This window comes from Salmo salar, chromosome ssa01 (assembly GCF_905237065.1).
Source record: "Salmo salar chromosome ssa01, Ssal_v3.1, whole genome shotgun sequence".
Lineage (NCBI taxonomy): Eukaryota > Metazoa > Chordata > Actinopteri > Salmoniformes > Salmonidae > Salmo > Salmo salar.
The window spans coordinates 38,538,139-38,564,720 of NC_059442.1; the positions used below are offsets into that span (position 1 = coordinate 38,538,139).

At 42.5% G+C, this 26,582-nt stretch overlaps 3 protein-coding genes across 5 annotated transcripts in view; 1 reads left to right on the forward strand and 2 right to left on the reverse strand.

Moving 5' to 3' along the window:
- The first annotated feature begins 8,082 nt into the window (after positions 1 to 8,082).
- Positions 8,083 to 9,958, forward strand: LOC123742703 (complement component C1q receptor). Its single transcript, XM_045717666.1, has one exon. It carries the CDS (start codon positions 8,237 to 8,239, stop codon positions 9,488 to 9,490), a length of 1,254 nt encoding a protein of 417 aa, XP_045573622.1. The 5' UTR covers positions 8,083 to 8,236; the 3' UTR covers positions 9,491 to 9,958.
- A 761-nt stretch (positions 9,959 to 10,719) lies between these two features.
- sstr1a (somatostatin receptor 1a) lies at positions 10,720 to 12,149 on the reverse strand. The gene has a single exon (XM_014194577.2). It carries the CDS (start codon positions 11,957 to 11,959, stop codon positions 10,853 to 10,855), a length of 1,107 nt encoding a protein of 368 aa, XP_014050052.1. The 5' UTR covers positions 11,960 to 12,149; the 3' UTR covers positions 10,720 to 10,852.
- Positions 12,150 to 16,647: 4,498 nt separating this feature from the next.
- Positions 16,648 to 26,582, reverse strand: part of ttc6 (tetratricopeptide repeat domain 6) — a 31,820-nt gene continuing 21,885 nt past the window's right edge. For all 3 annotated transcript variants that reach the window (XM_014194599.2, XM_014194585.2, XM_014194592.2), the window contains exons 28-32: positions 26,163 to 26,373; positions 22,684 to 22,836; positions 20,254 to 20,427; positions 19,807 to 20,032; positions 16,648 to 16,995 (exon numbers count right to left, since the gene is read on the reverse strand). In XM_014194599.2, coding sequence (XP_014050074.2) covers positions 16,862 to 16,995; positions 19,807 to 20,032; positions 20,254 to 20,427; positions 22,684 to 22,836; positions 26,163 to 26,373 — 898 coding nt within the window. In that variant the 3' untranslated portion in view covers positions 16,648 to 16,861. The remainder of the gene's footprint in view (positions 16,996 to 19,806; positions 20,033 to 20,253; positions 20,428 to 22,683; positions 22,837 to 26,162; positions 26,374 to 26,582) is intronic.

Here is a 26,582-nt window from a genome sequence, read left to right on the forward strand (position 1 = left end):
GATCAGATCTGGGATTTCAATTCAGCCCCCTTTTTCAAGACAATAGGAGAAAAAAAACAGGAAACACCTAACTCCATCACACTGTATACCAAGATCCTTCTGCATATCAATGGTCTGCTTTAACCTGGCTGGCATTACTAGTCTATGAAAGTACCTTCAATACTTTGTACCTTTCATTTACCATTTACTTCCCCCAATCCGCTCTGCTGTCAAATCACACTGCAGCAACATCTGTAGTGTTGATTTACACCATTGTGCGACTGTCTGTCAGAGAAACTGTTACTCCCGGGACTAAAAGGTGCGTGTCACTTCTCTATAAATAGAGTACATTTTACATATCACAATTGAAGCCCTGTCATGCTGTATGGCTATGCATCCTCTCCTCGAACCGCTACTTCAGCTCCTTTTCATGCTGATCAACATCTTTGTGTTTTCCACGTACCCTTTCAGAGCTCTGTTGTTTATCTCCGGCTTTTCACCCAACTACAATCTCTGCATTGATATGGAATCAATGAAGAATTCCCCATCTGATAGTGATCTTCTCTTTGGCAATGCTCCAGCAAAACCACTAAGGCAGAAAAATCCTCTTTGGGTCAGTGGTTCTAGAAGCCCGCAGGAGGTGCAGGATTTTGTTGCATAGCACTAATGCATGATGGCTGTCTAGTTGAATCACAGGTATGTTAGTACTAAGCTGGAAGAAAGGGTCCCTAGGACCAGGATTGAAGAACAAATGTTCTTAGGTTATTTTCCTATATTCAGTACAAGGCATATGGTTGTTAAATGACCATCCCAATTGCATTGGGATAACAGAGCTAACAATAAACAGGTCTTCAACAGGTTTTACATTTCTCTAAATACCTTACTTTCATAAGCAGGCAATTAGCATATGCCTGTAAAAAGAGAGGGGAAGCCAACACATCAGTTTCACCTCAGCGGCGTATTCAATATTGCATCTGTGACATTCATTTCTCATTTGAATGACTCCCTAAAGATGAAATCAAGAGATATTTTCAGCTAAGAGAAATCGCTCCCCCTTGGGATTTGGAAGGGGAATGTTAATCAAAGTAAATATCAGGATCCTCTGTGCCAATGATAATGCTTTATAGTTACAGCTCCTCTCTCTCTTTCCCTCCCACTTTCTTTCTTTTCTTTTCTTTCTTTCTCTCTTTCTCTCTCCCGTTCTCTGTTGCTCTCATTACCTTTCCATCTCTTTCTCTCTCGCTCCCTCTACCCAACAACTCACAAAGCAGGTAGTGAGTCAGAGGACAACAGGGAGAGACAGTAAACTGTAATTAAATATCCAGGGCTAATCCGCATGAGATTGATGTGCGACACCTATAAATAGTCCTTATAGTCATCCTGTCGCCTAGAAATTATGGGTAACTTTTGCTGTCTCGCTCCCTGGGCTGTTTCACAATAGGAAAGAATGGGGGTTGGCCGGGATTTGGCTGCCTGTGGTCTGTGGTGATAACACTACTGCAATAATGGAGCCTCCTGGGGAAAGATGAAACATTTCCTCTCCTTACGAAAATGAAAGGATGTGGCTTTATTGAGAGAGGAGCTGAGAGACGAGTTCCTTTATCACTTCCTTTACAATTACAGACCTGATTTAAAAGAAGAGCAGTTTAGAGATGAGAGAAAGGAGTGTCAAATGGCTGTCTGGTCTAACTATTACTGTGTCAATTCATTTCCTGCACCTCATACTCACCAAGTATCCAATCCTTTCAAGTACTATGTCGAGGACAAAGGATCAATATCTGCTTCAAAATGAAAGCATTTCCCACAGCACTTACATTGGATACATGTGGTTGGACAGAGATGTCAGTTAATCCCAGGTCATACTGTGAACAATGCAGTGGCAAAAGCAAAGCACTGTGTTCTAACAAACGGGAAACTATTTGTACTGCTCAATTGTGATTCAGCAGTAATGTCAGAAAGAAGGTCAGTTGCCATTACCAGTTAGGTTGAAATGTCTGAGGTTCTAAAAAATGTTATGTCCATTTTCTTGTAGATATCTGAGGTCATCCTCAGGTCATACGGTGAACAATATAGTGGAAAAAGCAAGCAAGCTTTCTGATGGACTGAATACTGCACAATCGGAATCCATGCTTTAAGATTGTGTTGATCACGTGGACTGGGTTGTGTTCCGGGTAGCCTCTGAGATAACATAGACGAATACATGGATACGGTGACTGAGTTGATCAGGAAGTGTATAGGAGATGTTGTACCCACTGTGTCTATTAAAATCTACCCAACCAGAAACCATGGATAGATGGCAGCATTCGCGCTAAACTGAAAGCGGAAACCACTGCATTTAACCATGGCAAGGTGACTGGGAATATGGCCGAATACAAACAGTGTAGTTATTCCCTCCATAAGGCAATCAAACAGGCAAAACGTCAGTACAGAGACAAAGTGGAGTCGCAATTCAACGGCTCAGACACGAGACGTATGTGGCAGGGTCTACAGACAATCATGCATAACAAAGGGAAAACCAGCCACGTCGCGGACACCGACGTCTTGCTTCCGGACAAGCTAAACACCTTCTTCACCTGCTTTGAGGATAACACAGTGCCACAGACACGGCCCGCTACCAAGGACTGTGGGCTCTCCTTCTCCATGGCCGACGTGAGTAAGACATTTAAGTGTGTTAACCCTCGCAGGGCTGACTGCCCAGACGGCATCCCTAGCTGCGTCCTCAGAGCATGCACAGATCAGCTGGCTGGAATGTTTATGGACTTATTGAATCTCTCCCTATCCCAGTCTGCTGTCCCGACTTGCTTCAAGATGTCCACCATTGTTCCTGTACCCAAGAAAGCAAAGGTAACTGAACTAAATGACTCGCCTCATTGCACTCACTTCTGTCATCATGAAGTGCTTTGAGAGACTTGTCAAGGATCATATCACCTCTACCTTACCTGACACCCTAGACCCAATTCAATTTGCTTACCGCCCCAAAAGATCCACAGATGACGCCATTGCCATCACACTGCACACTGCCCTATCCCATCTGGACAAGAGGAATATCTATGTAAGAATGCTGTTTATTGACTATAGCTCAGCATTCAACACCATAGTACCCCCCAAGCTCATCATTAAGCTCGGGGCCCTGGGTCTGAACCCCGCCCTGTGCAACTGGGTCCTGGACTTCCTGACGAGCTGCCCCTAGGTGGTGAAGGTAGGAAACAACACCTCCACTTCGCTGATCCTCAACACAGGGGCCCCACAAGGGTGCATGTTCAGCCACCTCCTGTACTCCCTGTTTACCCATGACTGCGTGGCCACGCACGCATCCAACTAAATCATCAAGTTTGCAGAGGACACAACAGTTGTAGGCCTGATCACCAACAATGACGAGACAGCCTACGGGGAGGAAGTGAGGGCCCTGGGAGAGTGGTGCCAGGAAAATAACTTCTCACTCAACGTCAACAAAACAAAGGAGCTGATCGTGGACTTCAGGAAACAGCAGAGGAAACACACCCCTATCCACATTGACGGGACCGCAGTGGAGAAGGTGGAAAGCTTCAAGTTCCTCGGCATACACATCACTGATGATCTGAAATGGTCCACCCACACAGACAGTGTGGTGAAGAAGGCGCAACAGTGCCTCTTCAACCTCAGGAGGCTGGAGAAATTTGGCTTGGCCCCTAAAACCCTCACAAACTTTTACAGATGCACAATTGAGAGCATCCTGTCGGGCTGTATCAGTACAGGTGCATCAAGGCTGGGACTGAGAGACTGAAAAACAGCTTCTATCTCAAGGCCATCAGACTGGCCACTTTAATAATGTTTACATACTGCTTTACTCATCTCATATGGATATACTGTATTCTATTCTACTGTATTCTAGTCAATGCCACTCTGACATTTCTCAATCTAATATTTATATATTTCTTAATTACATTCTTTTACTTTTAGATTTGTGTATTGTTAGATACTACTGCACTGTTGGAGCTAGGAACACAAGCATTTCGCTACACCCGCAATAACATCTGCTAAATATGTGCATGTGACCAATAAAATTTGATTTGATTTGAGTACTAGATACATGGGAATAAAATGAATTGTAAAGTACAAGGAGAACTTTCTACAGCCTTCTGAAACAAAAACACCTATTATTGCAGGTCATGTAGAGCTGTGTCAACTAACATAATTAGTGTTACGTTCCCCAGTTTCTGTGTTGTTGTGGGTTTGTATGTGTGTGTGTATTTCAGGAAATTGAATCCTGGATTCCTCAAGCAGCTGATTGGTCGGCCCCATCGATGATTGGAGCTCTGAACTCTCCCTCTTGTCAAGGGAAACAGCCGTCTTCAATTACCAACTCCTTCAGCTGGATAAAAGCCAGTGTTCCTTTGTCAGGAGAGGAGAGCTTCTTTGATGTCCTGTGTTGGTTGTTAGTCCATGAAAGTTTTTGTTGAAAGTATTCTGTAGCCGCTACTCCTGAGGTATGTGTATGCCAATAGGACTTAGTGTTTTTGATTATTGAAATTGTTCACTTTAAGCTAGTAATTATTCTGTTTTATTTGTTACCGGGGGGAAGGGGAACACACCTTGGAAGTGTTTAGGCAAGAGGCCTGTGGGAATACATAACCCGTAGTATTTACTCTGTCTATGCACACTAGGTAAGACCTGGGCGGACCACGCCCTGTATGTTAGTTAGTTAAAAGATTAGGTAAGTAATGGGTAGGCAGGTAAGGTAGGAGTGGGGACTCTTTAACTTGAACTTTCTTTGCTTTGGTTCCATGCAGCCAATTTTCCTCACAATACCGTGTTAGGAATACTAAATTAACCGGTCATTTTCTCCGCCTCTGTCGTCCTTCCCCCCCACCTACGATCACATACCTTTTTCACTCCACAGGGAGTTGAGTTGTAGCAGGGTGTTGCGTTCCCTCTGCTACAGTAAAGCGTGAACAACACTTCTACAGATAAATGTGTTGTCAGAAAGCATTTGTGTTGACTTGCTGTCCCTACTGAATATCATTCCTCATTAACGTTTTACTGCAGTGGGCTAAATCAGGGTCACACAGATTGTTTCTTGGTAGTCTTAAACAAATCTACTCTGAAACCCAAGTATGCACCTCACACACATGGTTATGGGCTTCAAAAGAGAAGACACCTGTACCATGTCAGATATAGAGATGAAATGTATTACATTTTGAGTTTGCATCCCAATATTACACTTTATATACATCACAGAAGACTGAAATATAACAAAACCATTTGACATAGAAACACCAGATCTTTTAATTTATCTTTATTAATGATGAATTTATGAAAAATATAAATAACATTCCACCCATGAGGCCAAAAAGGGCGCTTTTGGTAATTGACTGCAGGAAAGGGCTATGTCAATATTAGCACATCTGTTTACCCACAGGTATCATTGTCATTTGTGTACTGATTCATTAAATGTCATATTTAATTCACGTGTTGAGAGGCTGCATAACCGCCAGTGTTCTGTCCAATTAGCAGGTTACACTTTTAATTGGATCCAGGAGATACTGGACTTTCCCTAACCTGGTAAATGTACCAATAGACAGCTTTGTCAACTTACACACACACACACAGCCAACCATGTCATGTCACCGAGTACATTATTTCTCTCTATCGGTATAACATTTTTCATATTTGCAGGGACTTATTGAGAGTAAATTCCAGGGTTTTTGGGACCACATGGTATTTATGGGCTCAGTGTGGATTCATCTCATGTGTCATGACTGGGCTAAGTCAAACCCTCCCACACAGTATATCAGTCTTCATGTATCACTGCAGCTCCATTCAGAGAGAGAGAGAGGCCATGCTGGAGCCCAGCACAATTACCCAGCATACCGTTAGACTGTCCTATTATAAACTCAAGTGTTGGAGAAAATATATACTCTATTTGCCATAAAACCTTAAATGAGAGGCTCAGTTGGCCGTGATATTCAAACATTGCTATATGTTAGGCAGATGCCATAATGCTTCATATTCATTCTGAATAAAAAATCTGCTTTTGATAGACATAGACATGAAAAACTCATGGTCGGTCAAAAGAATGGCATCAATGTATCAGTTTTCCAACAGGTAGCTTAGAACCACTAGAGATAATTTCATCAGATCACAAGCTATCGTCTGTATCAGTCCGTGCTGTTTGTGGGAGAGATGCATACACCCTTAGTGTTACTGAAATGTGTTGCTACTGTAATACACACCACCCACCCAGCACACCACAGCAATGTTTCACTTGTTGTTACATAATGAGGGCCAAACACTTCATTTAGGATTCAGGACATGCAGATGGGTCATTCAAATAGAAAAAGGAACCGTGTAAAACACTGTGTTATAATATCGTAATATATCATTGGGAATCAGAGCAATGGAAAATGGATGCCGGGGTAGAGGATATAATAGAGTTAGTGCTGTCAGAACCGTTGTGTTTACATTGATGAGGCACAACAGCAAACTGAAAGGGGAGGCACGGTAGTTTAAGAACAAACTAAGCAGTCTAAATCACTTAGAGGGGGGTGAGGGGCTATCAGAAAGTGGGATGACCGTGAGGAGCATCCTTGAAGTAATCTGCTCATATTGTATGTTTTCTTGACTACACTAATTGATATTGGATGATTTAACCACTCATTGTATTCCTACCTGAATTGGTGTGCACTAAAAATGACAATAACTGAGTATTCAGAAATATTATAGTATAATATCATTTTCGACATTTGGAATCCTGATTCCCACAGTGAGTAGAATGACTATGTGCTCTTAATCATTGTCTGATGTGACCTAATTCCTTAATCCAGAGGGAGCTAACAATCTGGAGGTCCTGGGGCTCTATGTATCAAGCGTCTCAGAGTAGGAGTGCTGATCTAGGATCAGTTTTTCCCTTTAGATCACAATGAATAAGATTACATAGACAGGGGTAATAGATCAGTAATCTTACATTACTCTAAGGTACTTGATACATACAGCCCCTGAAGTACTTTATTAGAAGGACAAGATGCACATTGCTCTGACACTGCTCTCAGCGCTCCAACGGGTGTTAAGTATATACGATGCAAATGATGATACAGATCCTCTACCCACAATACTTTGCAATTCACACTGAAACCATAAAGTCTGTGGTACAAGACAGGGTTGTTTCTTTTTTTGGTCTTAAATTGAAGGTATTAAACCATTTTGTGGTAACAACAATTAGATTAAGGAGTTCCCATACATTTTTACAGTAAGTAGCCAAATGGAAGAGTGACTTCACTCGATTGTTCTCACTCTCTGATGGCTTTTGGGGTGACTTCTTTTCCTGTCACTAATAATTACATTTCCTCTGGTTCCCCAGCCCCTCCCGTATTGGTGTCCCTCTGACTGCTCCTGTCTGAGTAGTGCTGTGGACAAAGCCCTCTCATATTTGGGTTGTGCTACAGTGAGGCCCTCAATCTCAGCCTCTCTTCCTGCCATTCTCTGGCACTTCCCCCAGGAAGCATCTGCTTATTTCTGACAATGAAACTCTGCAGCATAACCTAAATAATAGTCATTTACTTAGGGAACATGGAACAATCTGTGTATCCCAAGTGGGGGACCCCCTGAATGCCTCACAAAGTGTAGTTGTTATTCAATGACACCATTCTGAGTTTCCTGTTTCAGGGTTGATAAAAACCAAACCACACGAGGGGTCTATTCCCTGAGGGAATTAATCATACAAAGTCCGCTTTTTATCATCACATCCTGATACCAGGACAGTTCATCAGCAGGCTGGCATATCCTCTCACAAGTTCTGTTTTTCCAGTTGGATGTGTGCACCTCTCTGGTTCTCTTTTCTGTGAAGTAAAACTTCCTGCAGCTCCGACAAAACAAAAGTGAAGCTGGCCTGGTGATCTCATAAATATTATCAAAGAATCAAAGGATGTCAGTTACTGGAGTTAGGCTGATAGCACCTGGACTACATTAGTGTATTTTTCTCACAACTCACTCAGGCATTGGACCTTAGGCTACTGTGTACTTTAATGAATAGGTAATTAGATTCTAAGTTGCTATTGTTTGGCTGTGCCACCACCCTCTCCGCAGAGGAAGTGGATGGCTGTATCAAGTCTAAGCACACTTCCTGTGCTTCTTGTCTTGGGAGGACCTATTAGGGGGAGCTAAGAAAGCAGCAGCAAAATGAGCATTGTCAGCCAGTCCATTACAGGAGCGGCTAGCAGGAGGACCATTGTCAGCCAGTCCATTACAGGAGCGGCTAGCAGGAGGACCATTGTCAGTCTGAATGAGAACCACTACCGTCAGATCGATGGTGCAAGCAGGGAGAATGGAGTACTATTGGATATGCCTGTGGAGTGTCTTGGGGGTAGGTTTGTGTGTTCCTGTTGCTAAACCCTATTACCTTCATCATTATCCTCTCAACTTTGACAAAGCTTCAGAAGCCTGTCAGCCTGGCAGTTTCCTAACTAAAGTGGCCAGTATGGAGGAAGCCTTGAAGATTTTGAAAGTAATCTCGGACATACCATCCAAAGAACGTACATTTCAGTTCTGGGTGGGCTTGATGAAAGGAAAGGGGTCTTGCGTGAAACATGACGCACCTCTGAATGGTTTCAAGTGGACGGTGGATAACAGCAGCGACACAGAACTGGATCAGTGGAAGTATTTGCCCGAACCAACCTGCACGGGTATATACTGTGTATTTCTCTCTGGTGAGTTTAATGGAACTGAGATTGTGAACTGGGGGTTTGTTTCCAGTACCTGTAAGACAGAGCATCCATTCATTTGTAAACAACGTAATGGAGAGGTACCTATCATGAAGCAGTGTCCTACCCTACACATACCAGAGGCCCGATTACTCACGCCAGACCCAAAGGATCCTCATAAACTGATTCTGGATTGTGGGTTTGGGAAAATGTTTGAACTGACTTGCTCTGCAACGACTCTAACATGGGAACGTGATGATGGATCGGATATACGTGGAATTTGTGCTCCATGCAAAGCAGGTTATATGACAGATGGGTCTGGAAACTGTGTGGACATTGACGAATGCAGAGATCGGCCCTGTAAAGACCAGTGTGTCAACACTGAGGGTTCTTTCCTCTGTAAATGCTATGATAAAAATGGAAATCTTCAAGATGAGGGCTCAATGGCATGCAACGAACTACCAGCAGCTACCATTGCTCCTGAAGGTGTTGACAACGATTTGGTCCAAGACTATATCCCAACTTCCAAGCCAGCAATTCGGGAGAGGCCTTTTTTTGCCTCTTTGCCAGACCAACACACTCCAACTTCCCCTACAGATGACATTGAGACAGTGGACAAGAGTGGAGACCAAGCTTACATTTTCATACCTGTGCTGATAGCAGTGATGGCCTTGGTCATTCTGTTAGTCGTGGTGTTATCTATTGTTAAGTGCTGCCTCAGGAGGCGCTCACAGAAACTGGCCATGAAAAATGCAGAGAAAATGGCAATGAAGAGGGCGGAGTCCTCCAAGGAAAAATACTCCCTGGAAAACGCGAATGAGAAGGAGGCAACTTAAGCTGCAGGAGTGTGAACGGAGGCCACAGCTAAGAGTCAGACAACCTGAAGGTTTTAACTGACAATGTATAAGATCTCTCATCACTTCCTTACTTCAATAAGCACTGGAATAAAATGTTTTTATAGAAAGGATTTTTATCTGCAGTAGGTCACTGTACAGGCTTTGGTTATTATTTTATTTTGAGGATTTGTATATGGGCTGAGGGCTCACATTTCTTCATAATATTTGCTAGGGCTTTATGTTGCATTTACTTATTTTATTGCTGTACTGTATATATGTGGTTTGTATATAAGTCATTGTGTAACATATGAAGATGATTTTGATGCTTCAGTATTTTGGAAGTTTCCAGTCCGATATAAAGGATCATAGCCTCTGCCCATGGTGTAAAATGTTCAGCCCATAAACCTAGTTCTGTCTCATTTCAAAAGAAAGACGTCTTGTCAATAAATCAACTGTTTTTAAAAGCAATAGATTGTATTATCATTGAAAATAAAGGATGAATAAATTCTGAGCAAACAGACATTGTGGGCAGGTTTACCCACTGGGCAAAAACTGGTTGAATCAACGTTGTTTCCATAAAAACATTTTTTGGGTTTAAATCAAAGTGACGACATTGAATCAACGTGGAAAACTGATTGGATTTGAACAAAAGTAATCAATGTAAGGGAATTTCGTGTCGTATTATTACAAATCTAATGACATTTTTGGTTGATTGCACGTTTCATTCAGCAACTAATTGAAAACTAGACGTTGAACTGACGTCCGTACCCAGTGGCTATCTTCTACAAAAAACGGAGTAAATCTGCACCAAAGATAAGAGGACAGCGGATACGAGATAGCTGGGCTGCTCTTTCCGGACCAGGATGTGGTTGTTTTGCTAAGGTGAACAAGTGTTCATGTTGCTCTCTGCCTGAGAGATTTAAAAGCGAAGATCACTGATGCTGTTTTAACTTGAATTTGCGCAATTAATAATTCATCAATGGAGACTGAGTATGAATCTGAACTTAAACTGCACATCTTGGTTTACTCTCCAAGATATCTGCAACAGATTAATCATAAGCAGCACTGTTTAACACTTTTTTTGTATGTGCTCACACAGTGGAAATAATATCACTCCGGAAGCCTCTAGTAGTGCCCGTCGGGTTTCAGCTCTGTAGGCGACTATTACGCACAGTGCCACCTGAACCCACATTGTAATAATACGAACAATAATAAGACATTTGGATTATTTAACATTTTAATTGCGTTCAAATAGTTGCAAGTAAACAACATGAATACATATCGAAGTAACCGCCTAGTAATGAGCGAAACAATCAGTGGTCACATTTAGGATTTTGTTCCTTTCATCATGTCCATACGCTGCTACAGTGTCGTTGTCCTAGAAGTACATGTTCCATTTCTATACGTGCTATCACATTCGATATTGTCCGGTTGAAATTCATCCACACTGTAACCACGACTTTTCAGAGCCGTGGCATAGTAATCTATGGGTTCTTCCGTTGCATTGTCCATCCAGCGCAGGCACAAAATTCTTTGGAACGAACGTTTGAAATTGTCTGATAAAAATCCGTACAGTATAGGGTTGGCGCAGCTATTTGCGTATCCCAGAATCACTGCGAGTTGCATGAGTGTTGCGTTATGGTGCTCCACAAAGACATTGACGAGCTGCACAATGTGAAAGGGCATCCAACAGATGACAAACACGGTCACCACCATCATCACCATCAGAGTGATCTTTCTCTCCGACTTCTTACGCTGCTGCCAACCTGCCTTCAGTGCCACCACTCTCATCTTGGCGATGATGAGGATGTAACACATACAGATAGCAATGACTGGGAACAGAAAGCCCATGAGAAAGGCATAGACCACAAACACAGCCATCCACTGGTTAACTGGCTTTGGCATCTGAATGTTGCACGCGACCGAACCGTCCAAGTTCGGAACGGTCGTGGAAAATATAATAATGGGCAAAATGACCAGGATAGAAAACATCCAAACCCCAAAGTTGACTATTTTAGCTATTGTGGGTCTCCGGTACCGGGAGGCTTTGATGGGGTGCACAACCGCAATATATCGGTCTATGCTAAGTACAGTTAAGCAGTAAATACTCGTAAACATATTAATAGCATCAACACTTAGAACAAGGCGGCAGAGAAGGGAGCCGAAAGGCCAGTGATGAAGGAGTGAAGATGTCACCAAGAAAGGGACACTCAGCATAAGTAACTCGTCCGCTATGGCCAGATTCAGAATGTAAATATTTGTTGCAGTTTTCATTTTGGCATATCTGAAAATGACATAGATAACCATAGAGTTCCCGCACAGTCCGACCAAACAGACAACCGAGTAAATGAAGGAGATAAGGATAGCGCTGCCTTGAGACTCGCTGTACGTTTCGTTCCCAGACGAGTTGTTCATTAGGAAAAAACCGTCCTCCAGGGTTAGATTCCTGAAAGAGCTGTTGGGGAGCATTTTGGCTGTGTTTTTCCAGAAGAATCCTCAAAAAAGTAGGCCTATGTCTTCTGTTAAATAATACATTTCAATCAGTGCGACTATCCAGGGAACCCATCTCCTCATGGGAGTTGCTCTGTGCTGTGGCGCGCTGTTGTTTCAGGACCATGGATAGCTACCGATGATCTAGTCATTTCAGAGACGCAACGTCAGACGTTGTAAAATGACGTTGTGTTGGGGTCATAGCCTAGGTCCTAATCGATATAAACCACTATAACCTAGAATAGGAATCTGTCATCGAGCGTCATAACACCCACATTCAATTTCATTAATTCAATTGCATAAATTGTGGACTGACATACAGTGCCTTCAGAAAGTATTCACACCCCTTGACTTTTTTCACATTGTGTTACAACCTGAATTTAAAATGGATTAAATGTATTTTTTTTTTTGGTCACTGACCTACACACAATACCCAATAACGTCAAAGTGGAATTGCATGTATGTTTTTAGAAATTAATAAAAAATGAAAAGCTGAAATGTCTAGAGTCAATAAGTATTCAACCTCTTTGTTATGGCAAGCCTAAATAAGGCTAGAGCTTGAAGAATTTTGAAAAGAATAATGGGCAAATGCTGCACAATCCAGGTGTGCAAAGCTCTTAGAGACTTACCCAGCGAGACTCACAGCTGTAATCACTGCCAAAGGTCTTTTCACTTTGTCCTTATGGAGTATTGTGTGTAGACGGGTGAGAAAAAAATTGCTTTAATACATTTTTAGCTCAGGCTTTAACACAACAAAATGTGGAATAAGTCAAGGGGTATGAATACATTCTGAAGGCACTGTATATTGTGATATTTAACAAAAGCGATGTGTCATCTTCCTTGGGATTTTCATCTAAAAAATTTGAATCAAAAAGAATACCTGGCAAGTGTAGGCTACAGAGGACAAAGATAACGTCTTCATTTTGAAATAGGTGGGCTGTCATCCCAACTGTAACTGAATTATTACAGATGACCAAATCACAAAGAATATCCACATCACAGGTGAGCGTCATATCATTCATTTATGATGAATGAAGAAAATCAATCAAAGTGCGTCATACTCAGATCACAGTATGTGGTCCTCTGGTACACAAACAGATTAGAGAATCACTGAACATCTAAGTAAGTAAATAGAGTTTCATTAGGAAATGCAATATCTGTGTTGACAAAGTTGGATAACGGAGCAGTTGCTGGCTCTAATGTGACAGCTTGATGTTTAATCTTGCACAACTGACCAAATGTCCAAGAGACATTAGATGCCACCCGCTTTCACCCAACTTGTCATTTAAATCCAATGACATGGTACTAATGGTTGTTGAATTCATGTTAGTTGATAACGCAGTAAAATGTATATTGAACAAAAATATAAACGCAACATGCAACAATTTCTAAGATTTTACTGAGATACAGTTCATATAAGGAAATCAATCAATTGAAATAAATTGATTAGGCCCTAATCTATGGATTTCACATGACTGGGAATACAGATATGCATCTGTTGGTCACATAAAGCTTCTTTTTTTTTTTAAAAGGTAGGGACGTGGATCAGAAAACCAGTCAGTATTTAGTGTGACCACCATTTGCTCTCATGCAGTGAGACACATCTCCTTCGTGAAGAGTTGATCAGGCTGTTGATTGTGGCCTGTGGAATGTTGTCCCACTCCTCTTCAATGGCTGTGCGAAGTTGCAGGATATTGGCGGGAACTAGAACGCGGTGTCGTACACGTCGACCCAGAGCATCCCAAACATGCTCAATGTGTGACATGTCTGGTGAGGATGCAGGCCATGGAAGAACTGGGACATTTTCAGCTTCCAGGAATTGTATACAGATCCTTGTAAAATGGGGCCGTGCATTATCATGCTGAAACATGAGGTGATGGCAGCGGATGAATGGCACAACAGTGGGCCTCAGGATCTTGTCACGGTATCTCTGTGCATTCAAATTGCCATCGATAAAATGTGATAGTGTTAGTTTTTCCGTAGCTTATGCCTGCCCATACCATAACTCCACCGTCACCATGGGGCACTCTGTTCACAACGTTGACATCAGCAAACCGCTCATCCACACACCGCCATACACGTGGTCTGCAGTTGTGAGGCCGGTTGGAAGTACTGCTAAATTCTCTAAAACAACGTTGGAAGAGAATGGTAGAGAAAGTGACATTCAATTCTCTGGCAACAGCTCTGGTGGACATTCCTGCAGTCAGCATGCCAATTGCACGCTCCCTCAAAACTTGAGACATCTGTGGCATTGTGTTGTGTGACAAAACCAACACTTTACATGGATATTTTTGTTCAGTGTAAATCAAAACTAGACGTTAAACTGACGTCAGTGCCCAGTGGGCAGTAAACAGAGTAAATTGCACAAAACATGCAGCGTTTTTATGAGCAATAACTAACAAGGTTTAGATTTCCTCAGCTCAAGACAGTATTTGAATGAATTGTGTAATTGTAAGAGCTCAATATGGAAGTAAAAGAAACATGTTCCATTAGAATGCAACAAACAATGTTGGATTGGAAAACAAAAGAATCTCCTCTTTAAGAAACACAATCCATTCAGTTGGGTCAGCCATATCATTTTTGCTAGCATTGTTTTCAGAGAAAGACTGCATGATTGCCCTTGAAATGCAACAAGCGGCATACACACACACACACACACACACACACACACACACACACACACACACACACACACACACACACACACACACACACACACCGTCTCAGTGTGTAAGTGGAACAGATGGTTGTGTTCATACTCCTCTCTCCTTCATTACTCCTCTCTCTCGCTTTCCTCTCACCCCACCCCACCCCCCAAACCCTCCACCCCTCCCTCCCTCCCCCCCCTGGAGGCACGCCAGTTCATTTGGCAGGTGTTTTTTATACTCCACAGGCCTCCTTCTCTTTCCTCTCTCTATATAGCTCCTGTTTTATGGAGACTGACTCAGCCGATTTGGATGGGCAAGAAATAACCCAGGTCCTTAACTGGGAAAGAGCTCCAAAGCCAAGGAAATACTACCTCTGTGTTTGTTTGTTGGGATACTGTGTATGCCGAGACAAAATGGTCTCTCTCTGATTCAATCACTGGCACTGCAAGCAGTTAATAACCTCTCAGGGGAATTCATGAAGGGAGATATTGAACTTGGCACAAAGCAATTCAAACAACCTCAAAAACGTGATTTTCCTGTGTTTTATATATACTGTATTTCCACACTGTGAAATTGTGAAAATTATGATAATACCCTTTTAGTGTAAAAGCTGTTTGAAAAGAACGCCTTTTCAGGGTGTTTTGCATGGGTGGAGTTTTGGCCTGCCTGGCGACATCACCAGTATAAGTTAATAGACCATTAACAAAGAGAGTTTCAAACCTCTGGATAATGGAATTTATAGGTTTAAGGTTTTGACTAAATGATTCCACCCTGAAAATGTATAACTGAGTGATTATAAGATTAATTCCCTAATGTGTGTGCATAGGACAAGTGAAGACTTTACTATTTAGCAATGTAAGTGAGACATTTAAGGAGAAGAGTAACTGTCGACAGACAAGTTGTGACAGGTAACTGTAAAACTGATAACAGGAAGAAGGTCTCCCCACCCAGGGAGGGGAGAAACAGCTAGGCTTGCAGTAGATTATGAAACATATTGAAGCAATGTATTTGTTGGAAAATTCTTGTAAGTAGCATTGACAGTGTTAGAGAAGAGGAGGGGCATTTATAAGGGGCCTGGTATGACCAAATGTGAGGTATAAAAGACTATGTGCATAGTATGATTTTCAGAACGTTCTCTGAATACATTTTTGACCTATTGCAGACTGGGACTTTGTCTAATTCTTCATTAACCAGGGATTTACAACCCCTGGGAATTATTCAAAGCTTAAGTGATAGTTGAGTTCACAACATTGGGATAAAAATTCTCGTGACACCTCTCTGCCAATAACAGCTAGTTTTCAGGTTACATATGTAACAGAGTTAAAAATGTGCCGGAAGCTCACTTCACAGCCTGCTTGAAATGTTGCTGAATCAGGAATCCAATTGGTACCTTTTGTATAGCTCAAACAGTTGGTACGTTGTCAAGGAGGACGTTCACGTGTGTTTGCGAGAAGAGGATCACTGGTTGGAGCACGGTATGGGGACAGGAACAGTGGAGCAACATATACCGTGAGCTGCAAACTGATGTCGGTTTCACTAGTGCCGTAACCCGGATTGTGTGTGACTAACGTACCAACGGACATACAAACAGATGGAGACAGATCCATAGTGGTCCAACCCCCCCCTCCCCCCATTTCATTGTGGGGGACAATTAAAGACGCATTATAAAGGTTTTGTGACACCAATCACAGTAAGATACTTAAAGATGCTTTTTAAAGGTTTTATATTATCTCAGTCAGTAGTAGTGCTCACGAGTCAAAACGGGTCCCTGAAAATTGTGCACAATTGTGTAGAACGTCATCAATTGCATATGATATGTTACGTCCTGATTATTATTATTTTTTTTTTAAATAAGTCAAATTCCAATTCACACAATACGTTACAAATTTCAACGTGCTAAAGATCCCGTTCAATCTCTTTAATTGCTACCCAGAAACAATTTGATATTAAGATAAAAACGTCCGTATTGGACCTGTAAGACAGGATTGCACATTAAAGATTACTCATAAAACACTCACGTGAATGTCATGGAAGTTTTATGAAACATATAACAACAAATATAACAAATATTGAAGATTCTGATGCACAATATATCACAAAGTATACATTTTGATGAACAGTATATATTTCCTCAGTCAACCATACCTATGACCGGTAGGTCTGAACCTGTCACGTTGAGTAGCATCATAAGGAGACAGACGGTATGGTATCGCTAATATGGGGTTGGCTCATCTCAGCCCTCCAGTGCCTCTTGGAGTTCCACTGCTGTTCTATAGTCCTGCATCGCTTGGTCAGTCTTGCCCAGGTGGCCTCTGACATCAGCACGGAGCTTGTAGACCAGGGCATCGTTGGGCTGGAGGACAAGAGCTAGGGAATACACATACTTTAAGACCAACACCAGAAAGTTTGAGGCTGTCTATTTATAGCTAGCTATACTATTTCAAGTCATGACACATGAATTCTCCACTTCTCCACGTACACCTTATGAATCGAACGGTCTTAGTCTCAGCTAAAACAACTAATCAAATTAAGATTTGATTCAGTTCCATGCAATTACTCTTTTAACAATACATTCAAGTCTGCTACAACACCTAAAAAAATTCATTCATTCATTGAATCAGTGGAACTGAACTAATTTAACTGATTTTCTCTAAATCATAAGCACAACAGAGTTGGTTCCATGAACACCCACAATGATTCCATTTGTTGGATGAATCCTCATGCTCATTCTGTCCTGCTGAAAATCTATTATTATAGGTTTGTATCATCACCATGGAAACTCAAGCTGCCTCTTGTCTCATGAAAAAATAAGTGGCCTTCTTCTTGGTCTTGGTGTAGTCTGTCTGCCAGTGAGGGGTGTCACTGCACTGTGCCGCTGTCCTTTGCTTTGTTTAATTGGTCTTTTTTATTTCCAACTATTGGCCAGTTATTTTGACACCCAAAACAAAAAGAAAGAAGGTTTTCAGACCAAGTCTTTGCCTGTCTCTCGGAGTAACGGCAGCAGGGGGACGTAATCTGTAGACTAGTCTTCAGAGACGGTGGTGCATATTGTGAGAGAGTGAGTGATTGAGAGAGAAAGAGAATATGCCTTGTCTGTACAGAGGTAAGATGGTAGGCTAGCCTGTGCCTAAAATTGACTTTACAGTTTGTAACACCAGACATGACAATGTTGTCCTATATACAATACAAGTGTGCAATAATGGTACCAGAAAGAGTCCCATCAGCAGTGTGTAATAATGGTACCAGAAAGAGTCCCATCAGCAGTGTGTAATAATGGTACCAGAAAGAGTCCCATCAGCAGTGTGTAATAATGGTACCAGAAAGAGTCCCATCAGCAGTGTGCAATAATGGTACCAGAAAGAGTCCCATCAGCAGTGTGCAATAATGGTACCAGAAAGAGTCCCATCAGCAGTGTGTAATAATGGTACCAGAAAGAGTCCCATCAGCAGTGTGTAATAATGGTACCAGAAAGAGTCCCATCAGCAGTGTGTAATAATGGTACCAGAAAGAGTCCCATCAGCAGTGTGTAATAATGGTACCAGAAAGAGTCCCATCAGCAGTGTGTAATAATGGTACCAGAAAGAGTCCCATCAGCAGTGTGTAATAATGGTACCAGAAAGAGTCCCATCAGCAGTGTGTAATAATGGTACCAGAAAGAGTCCCATCAGCAGTGTGTAATAATGGTACCAGAAAGAGTCCCATCAGCAGTGTGTAATAATGGTACCAGAAAGAGTCCCATCAGCAGTGTGTAATAATGGTACCAGAAAGAGTCCCATCAGCAGTGTGTAATAATGGTACCAGAAAGAGTCCCATCAGCAGTGTGTAATAATGGTACCAGAAAGAGTCCCATCAGCAGTGTGTAATAATGGTACCAGAAAGAGTCCCATCAGCAGTGTGTAATAATGGTACCAGAAAGAGTCCCATCAGCAGTGTGTACAATATAACAGCCCTGCTGACTGGTGCTGAGTGATTCGTGCTTTTTGAGGTCGGTTCGGTTTCGGTTCGGTTTCGGTTCGATTATAAAATGTAAAAAAGTAGACATAACATTTTTTTAGACATTAAATGCACTATGCATTATGTGGGTTGAATGATGTAACAACACAGAATACAATGAATTAAAGTCCCATGGTGGTAGTGACTGCCCATTACTACATTTATTCACATTACTTTCATAAAATAGTTGTTTTATTTGAGGACTTTATTTAACTCCAAGTCATCATCTCATATAGAGCTGTTGTCTAACAGAAACACAATTTTAGTACTTCTTCAAAGTAAATAAGGCATACTTTTATGACTGCCGAATACCAACTATCAATCACTTAGATCATGTATTTTCAGACTCGCAAAGCAATTGCTTTCTCTACCCTCTCGATCACGAGTTCTCTCTTCTCTCAGTCTCCGTGTCTTCTCCGCACAGACCAGACATGTTTAAGTGGCCGCGCAATGGATTATGGTAATTGTAGTTAATTACTACGTTTTCCGTGCTAAACTATGTATAATATTGGCCTGTTGGAAACTACAGCATCACACAGTTCAGGCTTGATCTGATTTATCTCTACAGAAACTGCACATCAAGCTCACAGAAAAAAAACGAACTAAATGGAATTCAAATAACTGAAACGACGTCGGTCAATTAGTTGTATAAAAAAAAACGGAAAATAACCCGACATTTCGGTTAATCGCTCCGCACTACCGCTGACAGAACAACAGAGATGCTGTCCTAGCCCCCTGCCGGGTCCCACGTTCATCACCCAGGGGAAATGAAAACCCTATCATTGTCCACACTTACTGAATCTTATCTGGGAATCACAAGTCAATACAGAAATAAAACGTATAGGCTCAGTTGTCTGTAGCATGGTACCTGCAATGGTTGTAGGTTTGATTCATTACCACATAGCCTGCAACACAACGCAATACAACAACACAATGCACTGAATCAAATATCCTCGAGACAGACTGATTTAAACACATTAAGTGCTTAATACAACAACAAAATGACACTACAGTAAGATTCAACCATCTGACCTCGGAATGTGTTACAAGTCTCTGTACAATACCTAGCACACATTGGACTGAGAAACTCTATCCAGCAGGAAACACATTGACACACACAAGGGCAGCCATCCAGGAACAAAAGACTGAGTGGTAAAAGGCTGTTGATTGCTGCTCACTGCTCACCTTGACTGAGGTCCTTCTCTGCATTCCTGTACTGGCGCAGGCAGTTGTAGAGATTGGCTCGGTTGAAGAACACATGTGAGGAATAAGGGTTGAGTCTCAGGGCCTCAGAGAAGTCCTGGAGGGCCTCTGGAACCTTCCTCAGCAGAGCCCTGGTGATGGCCCGGTTCAGCACCGCAGACTCATCTGCTGGGTCCAGCTCAAACGCTCGGCTGTAGTACTCACAGGCCTGGAGGATCACCAGCCAGGAGCACACAGAACCACCGTCATGCAGGAGCACACAGGAAGGAGAAGAGCGACGAGAGTGTATGCATACAGTGAGACCCATCCAATAGGACGTGAATGACCCTTAAGTGTAAAACAGTTCACCACTCAGTGAATTTGAACTAGGTTTTACACTTGACACTGACAGTACATCAGAATAAAATCCATTAGAGTGAAATATTGTACCTGTTCAAACTGCCTGTTGTAGAAGTAGAGGTTAGCAGCGTTGAAGAAGGCCAGGGCGTACTTGGTGTTGAGTGAGATGGCTCTCTGGTAGTCTTTCATGGCATTGGTTTTGTCCCCCATGAACTGGTTTATCACCCCTCGGTTAGTCAGCAGCTGATCTGACACAGGATGGTGCTACAGAAAGGCCAGGCCAGGGTCACAGTTAATAACACTGTGAATACAATTGAAGTCGGAAGTTTACATATACTTAGGTTGGAGTCATTAAAACTCATTTTACAACCACTCCACACATTTTTTGTTAACAAACTATAGTTTTGGCAAGTCGGTAAGGACATCTACTTTGTGCATGACACAAGTAATTTTTTCAACAATTGTTTACAGACAGATTGTTTCACTTATAATTCACTATATCACAATTCCAGTGGGTCAGAAGTTTACATGCACTAAGTTGACTGTGCCTTTAAACAGCTTGGAAAATTCCAGAAAATGATGTCATGGCTTTAGAAGCTTCTGATAGGTTCATTGACATCATTTGAGTCAATTGGAGGTGTACCTGTGGATGTATTTCAAGGCCTACCTTCAAACTCAGTGCCTCTTTGCTTGACATCATGGGAAAATCAAAAGAAAAACCTCAGAAACAAAATTGTAGTCCTCCACAAGTCTGGTTCATCCTTGGGAGAAATGTTCAAACGCCTGAAGGTACCACATTCATGTGTACAAACAATAGTACGCAAGTATAAACACCATGGGACCAGGCAACCGTCATACCACTCAGGAAGGAGACACATTCTGTCTCCTAGAGATGAACGTACTTTGGTGCAAAAAGTGCAAATCAATCCCAGAACAACAGCAAAGGGCCTTGTGAAGATGCTGGAGGAAACAGGTACAAAAGCATCTATATCCACAGTAAAACGAGTCCTATATCGACATAACCTGAAAGGCCGCTCAGCAAAGAAGAAGTCACTGCTCCAAAACCGCCATAAAAAAGCCAGACTACGGTTTACAACTGCACATGGGGACAAAGATCGTACTTTTTGGAGAAATGTCCTCTGGTCTGATGAAACAAAAATAGAACTGTTAGGCCATAATGACCATTGTTATGTTTGAGGAAAAAGGGGGATGCTTGCAAGCCGAAGAACACCATTCCAACCGTGAAGCACGGGGGTGGCAGCATCATGTTGTGGGGGTGCTTTGCTGCAGGAGGGACTGGTGCACTTCACATAATAGATGACATCATCAGGCAGGAAAATTATGTGGATATATTGAAGCAACATCTCAAGACATTAGTCAGGAAGTTAATGCTTGGTCGCAAATGGGTCTTCCAAATGGACAATGACCCCAAGCATACTTCCAAAGTTGTGACAAAATGCCTTAAGGACAACAAAGTCAAGGTATTGAAGTGGCCATCACAAAGCCCTGACCTCAAACCCATAGAAAATGTGTAGGCAGAACTGAAAAAGCATGTGCGAGCAAGGAGGCCTACAAACATGACTCAGTTACACCAGCTCTGTCAGGAGGAATGGGCCAAAATTCACCCAACTTGTTGTGGGAAGCTTGTGGAAGGCTACCCGAAACGTTTGACCCAAGTTAAACAATTTAAAGGCAATGCTACCAAATACTAATTGAGTCTATGTAAACTGCTGACCCACTGGGAATGTGATGAAAGAAATAAAAGCTGAAATAAATCATTCTCTCTACTATTATTCTGGCATTTCACATTCTTAAAATAAAGTGGTGATGCCTAACTGACCTAAGACAGGGAATTGTTACTAGGATTAAATGTCAGGAATTGTGAAAAACTGAGTTTAAATGTATTTGGCTAAGGTGTATGTAAACTTCAACTGTATATAGCAACAATATAACATCTCCAAGTTATTATTATAAGGCATAACCAACGCATCATCAAGCTTGGATTACTATAATCAGCTGCGTAGTGCTATGGCAAAAAAGAAAACGTGCGTCCAGTAAGGGCCCCAGGACCGAGTTTGGGAAACCCTGCTATAAGGGATGAAACACTGAATACAGCAACACTGGCAGTCTTACTCCAACAACCTGCATTCTATCTCCTGATTGACCGGAAACAAAACACCAACCACATAGCTATAATACATCATGTCCAAGTAATTTTCTGAAACGCTGAATATGGCAGTACACACCGGCAGTATGTCTTCCCTCAGTGTACTCAACAGCTTGCATTTTATAAACATGGACTAAACACGCTCTCCTGACTGAGTGGAGGACATTCAGCCAATTATCTCTCTTCACAGTGGCCATCCATTACTGAAACAGGAAACTGCAATTCCCCACAGGATCCACATTACATACCAGGTCCAAACAATCACAGAAAAATGTGACTTTTATCTCATTGCTAACCAGCCTGCGTAGAACTAACATCAATGGGTTTGATGCTGTATGTAGCCAATGTGGTACCTTCAAAGCCATGTTAATGTCTTGGAAAGCAGCATAGGTGTTTCCCATCTGCAGGTTGATGACAGCTCTCCCCTCAAATGCCTTCCAGCATTTGGAGTCAATCTCTGCTGCCACTGTGAACTGGTTCCAGGCTCTTTGGAAGCAACCGAAAACCTGGAGAAGCAGACGGACAGATTGGAGTTATGTACCAAATTTGAAATTGCCAACTGCTAAAGCATGAATTTAAACAGTGAAAATGAATTTACGTTTAACAAAATGCTGGGATTGGTTTGCTAGTTTTAAACAATGGCAGTTAAACAAAACGACATGTTGACAGCTGTCTTCTTATTAAAAAAATTATAGAAAGTTGCCTGTTTTCTTAGCAACACGATTGGAGTGAGTACAAGAATAGATATTGGTCACAAAATGGAGACACAAGAAGGCTATTTTATGCACATAAGTATGTCTGACCAGGTTGAATTGATGTAAATCCACCCCCTCTTCATCCTATCATGAATAACGCAACAAGAGCCAGAAGTGGTCTGCTCTTCAACACTCAGCAATATGGCAATTAACATGAATTCATTTACAATGTACAGTAAATGTATAATACGTGAGGGTACACGCATTACACAATACACTTGGCTTTTAAGGACTATTCACATTGACAAAAATAATGTCAATTACCTACTGCTCTCCAAGTAGATTCTACTTTGAATAATATGTCTGCAGAGCTGTGTATACCCATGTGACAAGTTCAGGTTCAGGGTTAGGGTTGTGTTTGAGGCTAAGGTTAGGGTTGAACCAGGATGTGGACATGAAGCTATGGTTACAGGTAGGGTTGAGGTTAAGGTTAGGGTTGAACCAGGATGTGGACATGAAGCTATGGTTACAGTTAGGGTTGAGGTTAAGGTTAGGGTTGAACCAGGATGTGGACATGAAGCTATGGTTACAGTTAGGGTTGAGGTTAAGGTTAGGGTTGAACCAGGATGTGGACATGAAGCTATGGTTACAGTTAGGGTTGAGGTTAAGGTTAGGGTTGAACCAGGATGTGGACATGAAGCTATGGTTACAGTTAGGGTTGAGGTTAAGGTTAGCATTGAACCAGGATGTGGACATGAAGCTATGGTTACAGGTAGGGTTGAGGTTAAGGTTAGGGTTGAACCAGGATGTGGACATGAAGCTATGGTTACAGGTAGGGTTGAGGTTAAGGTTAGGGTTGAACCAGGATGTGGACATGAAGCTATGGTTACAGTTAGGGTTGAGGTTAAGGTTAGGGTTGAACCAGGATGTGGACATGAAGCTATGGTTACAGTTAGGGTTGAGGTTAAGGTTAGGGTTGAACCAGGATGTGGACATGAAGCTATGGTTACAGTTAGGGTTGAGGTTAAGGTTAGGGTTGAACCAGGATGTGGACATGAAGCTATGGTTACAGTTAGGGTTGAGGTTAAGGTTAGCATTGAACCAGGATGTGGACATGAAGCTATGGTTACAGTTAGGGTTGAGGTTAAGGTTAGGGTTGAACCAGGATGTGGACATGAAGCTATGGTTACAGTTAGGGTTGAGGTTAAGGTTAGGGTTGAACCAGGATGTGGACATGAAGCTATGGTTACAGGTAGGGTTGAGGTTAAGGTTAGGGTTGAACCAGGATGTGGACATGAAGCTATGGTTACAGTTAGGGTTGAGGTTAAGGTTAGGGTTGAACCGGGATGTGGACATGAAGCTATGGTTACAGTTAGGGTTGAGGTTAAGGTTAGGGTTGAACCGGGATGTGGACATGAAGCTATGGTTACAGTTAGGGTTGAGGTTAAGGTTAGGGTTGAACCGGGATGTGGACATGAAGCTATGGTTACAGGTAGGGTTGAGGTTAAGGTTAGGGTTGAACCGGGATGTGGACATGAAGCTATGGTTACAGTTAGGGTTGAGGTTAAGGTTAGGGTTGAACCGGGATGTGGACATGAAGCTATGGTTACAGTTAGGGTTGAGGTTAAGGTTAGGGTTGAACCGGGATGTGAACATGAAGCTATGGTTACAGTTAGGGTTGAGGTTAAGGTTAGGGTTGAACCGGGATGTGGACATGAAGCTATGGTTACAGTTAGGGTTGAGGTTAAGGTTAGGGTTGAACCGGGATGTGGACATGAAGCTATGGTTACAGTTAGGGTTGAGGTTAAGGTTAGGTTTGAACCGGGATGTGGACATGAAGCTATGGTTACAGTTAGGGTTGAGGTTAAGGTTAGGGTTGAACCGGGATGTGGACATGAAGCTATGGTTACAGTTAGGGTTGAGGTTAAGGTTAGGGTTGAACCGGGATGTGGACATGAAGCTATGGTTACAGTTAGGGTTGAGGTTAAGGTTAGGGTTGAACCGGGATGTGGACATGAAGCTATGGTTACAGTTAGGGTTGAGGTTAAGGTTAGGGTTGAACCGGGATGTGGACATGAAGCTATGGTTACAGTTAGGGTTGAGGTTAAGGTTAGGGTTGAACCGGGATGTGGACATGAAGCTATGGTTACAGTTAGGGTTGAGGTTAAGGTTAGGGTTGAACCGGGATGTGGACATGAAGCTATGGTTACAGTTAGGGTTGAGGTTAAGGTTAGGGTTGAACCGGGATGTGGACATGAAGCTATGGTTACAGTTAGGGTTGAGGTTAAGGTTAGGGTTGAACCGGGATGTGGACATGAAGCTATGGTTACAGTTAGGGTTGAGGTTAAGGTTAGGGTTGAACCGGGATGTGGACATGAAGCTATGGTTACAGTTAGGGTTGAGGTTAAGGTTAGGGTTGAACCGGGATGTGGACATGAAGCTATGGTTACAGTTAGGGTTGAGGTTAAGGTTAGGGTTGAACCGGGATGTGGACATGAAGCTATGGTTACAGTTAGGGTTGAGGTTAAGGTTAGGGTTGAACCGGGATGTGGACATGAAGCTATGGTTACAGTTAGGGTTGAGGTTAAGGTTAGGGTTGAACCGGGATGGGGACATGAAGCTATGGTTACAGTTAGGGTTGAGGTTAAGGTTAGGGTTGAACCGGGATGTGGACATGAAGCTATGGTTACAGTTAGGGTTGAGGTTAAGGTTAGGGTTGAACCGGGATGTGGACATGAAGCTATGGTTACAGTTAGGGTTGAGGTTAAGGTTAGGGTTGAACCGGGATGTGGACATGAAGCTATGGTTACAGGTAGGGTTGAGGTTAAGGTTAGGGTTGAACCGGGATGTGGACATGAAGCTATGGTTACAGTTAGGGTTGAGGTTAAGGTTAGGGTTGAACCGGGATGTGGACATGAAGCTATGGTTACAGGTAGGGTTGAGGTTAAGGTTAGGGTTGAACCGGGATGTGAACATGAAGCTATGGTTACAGTTAGGGTTGAGGTTAAGGTTAGGGTTGAACCGGGATGTGGACATGAAGCTATGGTTAGAGTTAGGTTAGAGTTAGAGTTGAACCAGGATGTGAACGATGGACATGAAGCTAGGGTTAGGGTTTGGGGTCAGGAGGTTAGGGTTACCTGGAAGTTGTAGGCCAGGCAGATGCGTGCGTTGGAGCAGAGGGGGTTGAGGTGCAGGGCGGAAAGGAAGTCCCTCTGAGCGTGTTTGGTAGCCTGGGTGTGCCCGTAGTCCATGTAGGCGTTGCCCCGCCCCACGTAGGCATCTAGGAAGAACGGGCTGATCTGCATGGCCTGGCTGTAGGCTTCTACTGACTCCTGGAGCTGACCCAGCCTAGAGGACACATCCAAGCACGCATGCACGCACACGCACACACACACACAGGTCATAGAGTTCATTATAAGATGTTGTTAAAGCAGTATGCTCTTAAAATCCATTCCCGTACAAAAAACACTTCAGCACCCATTTAACTGGGCTCATTAAAGATCCTGTGAAAAACAGTAATTGTTCAGGCTAGCAGATGAGCAATAACCACTACTCTA

Coding starts and splice junctions, on each gene's coding strand:
- LOC123742703 (XM_045717666.1), top strand. CDS start 8,237: ATGAGAACCACTACCGTCAGATCGATGGTGCAAGCAGGGAGAATGGAG.
- sstr1a (XM_014194577.2), bottom strand. CDS start 11,959: ATGCTCCCCAACAGCTCTTTCAGGAATCTAACCCTGGAGGACGGTTTT.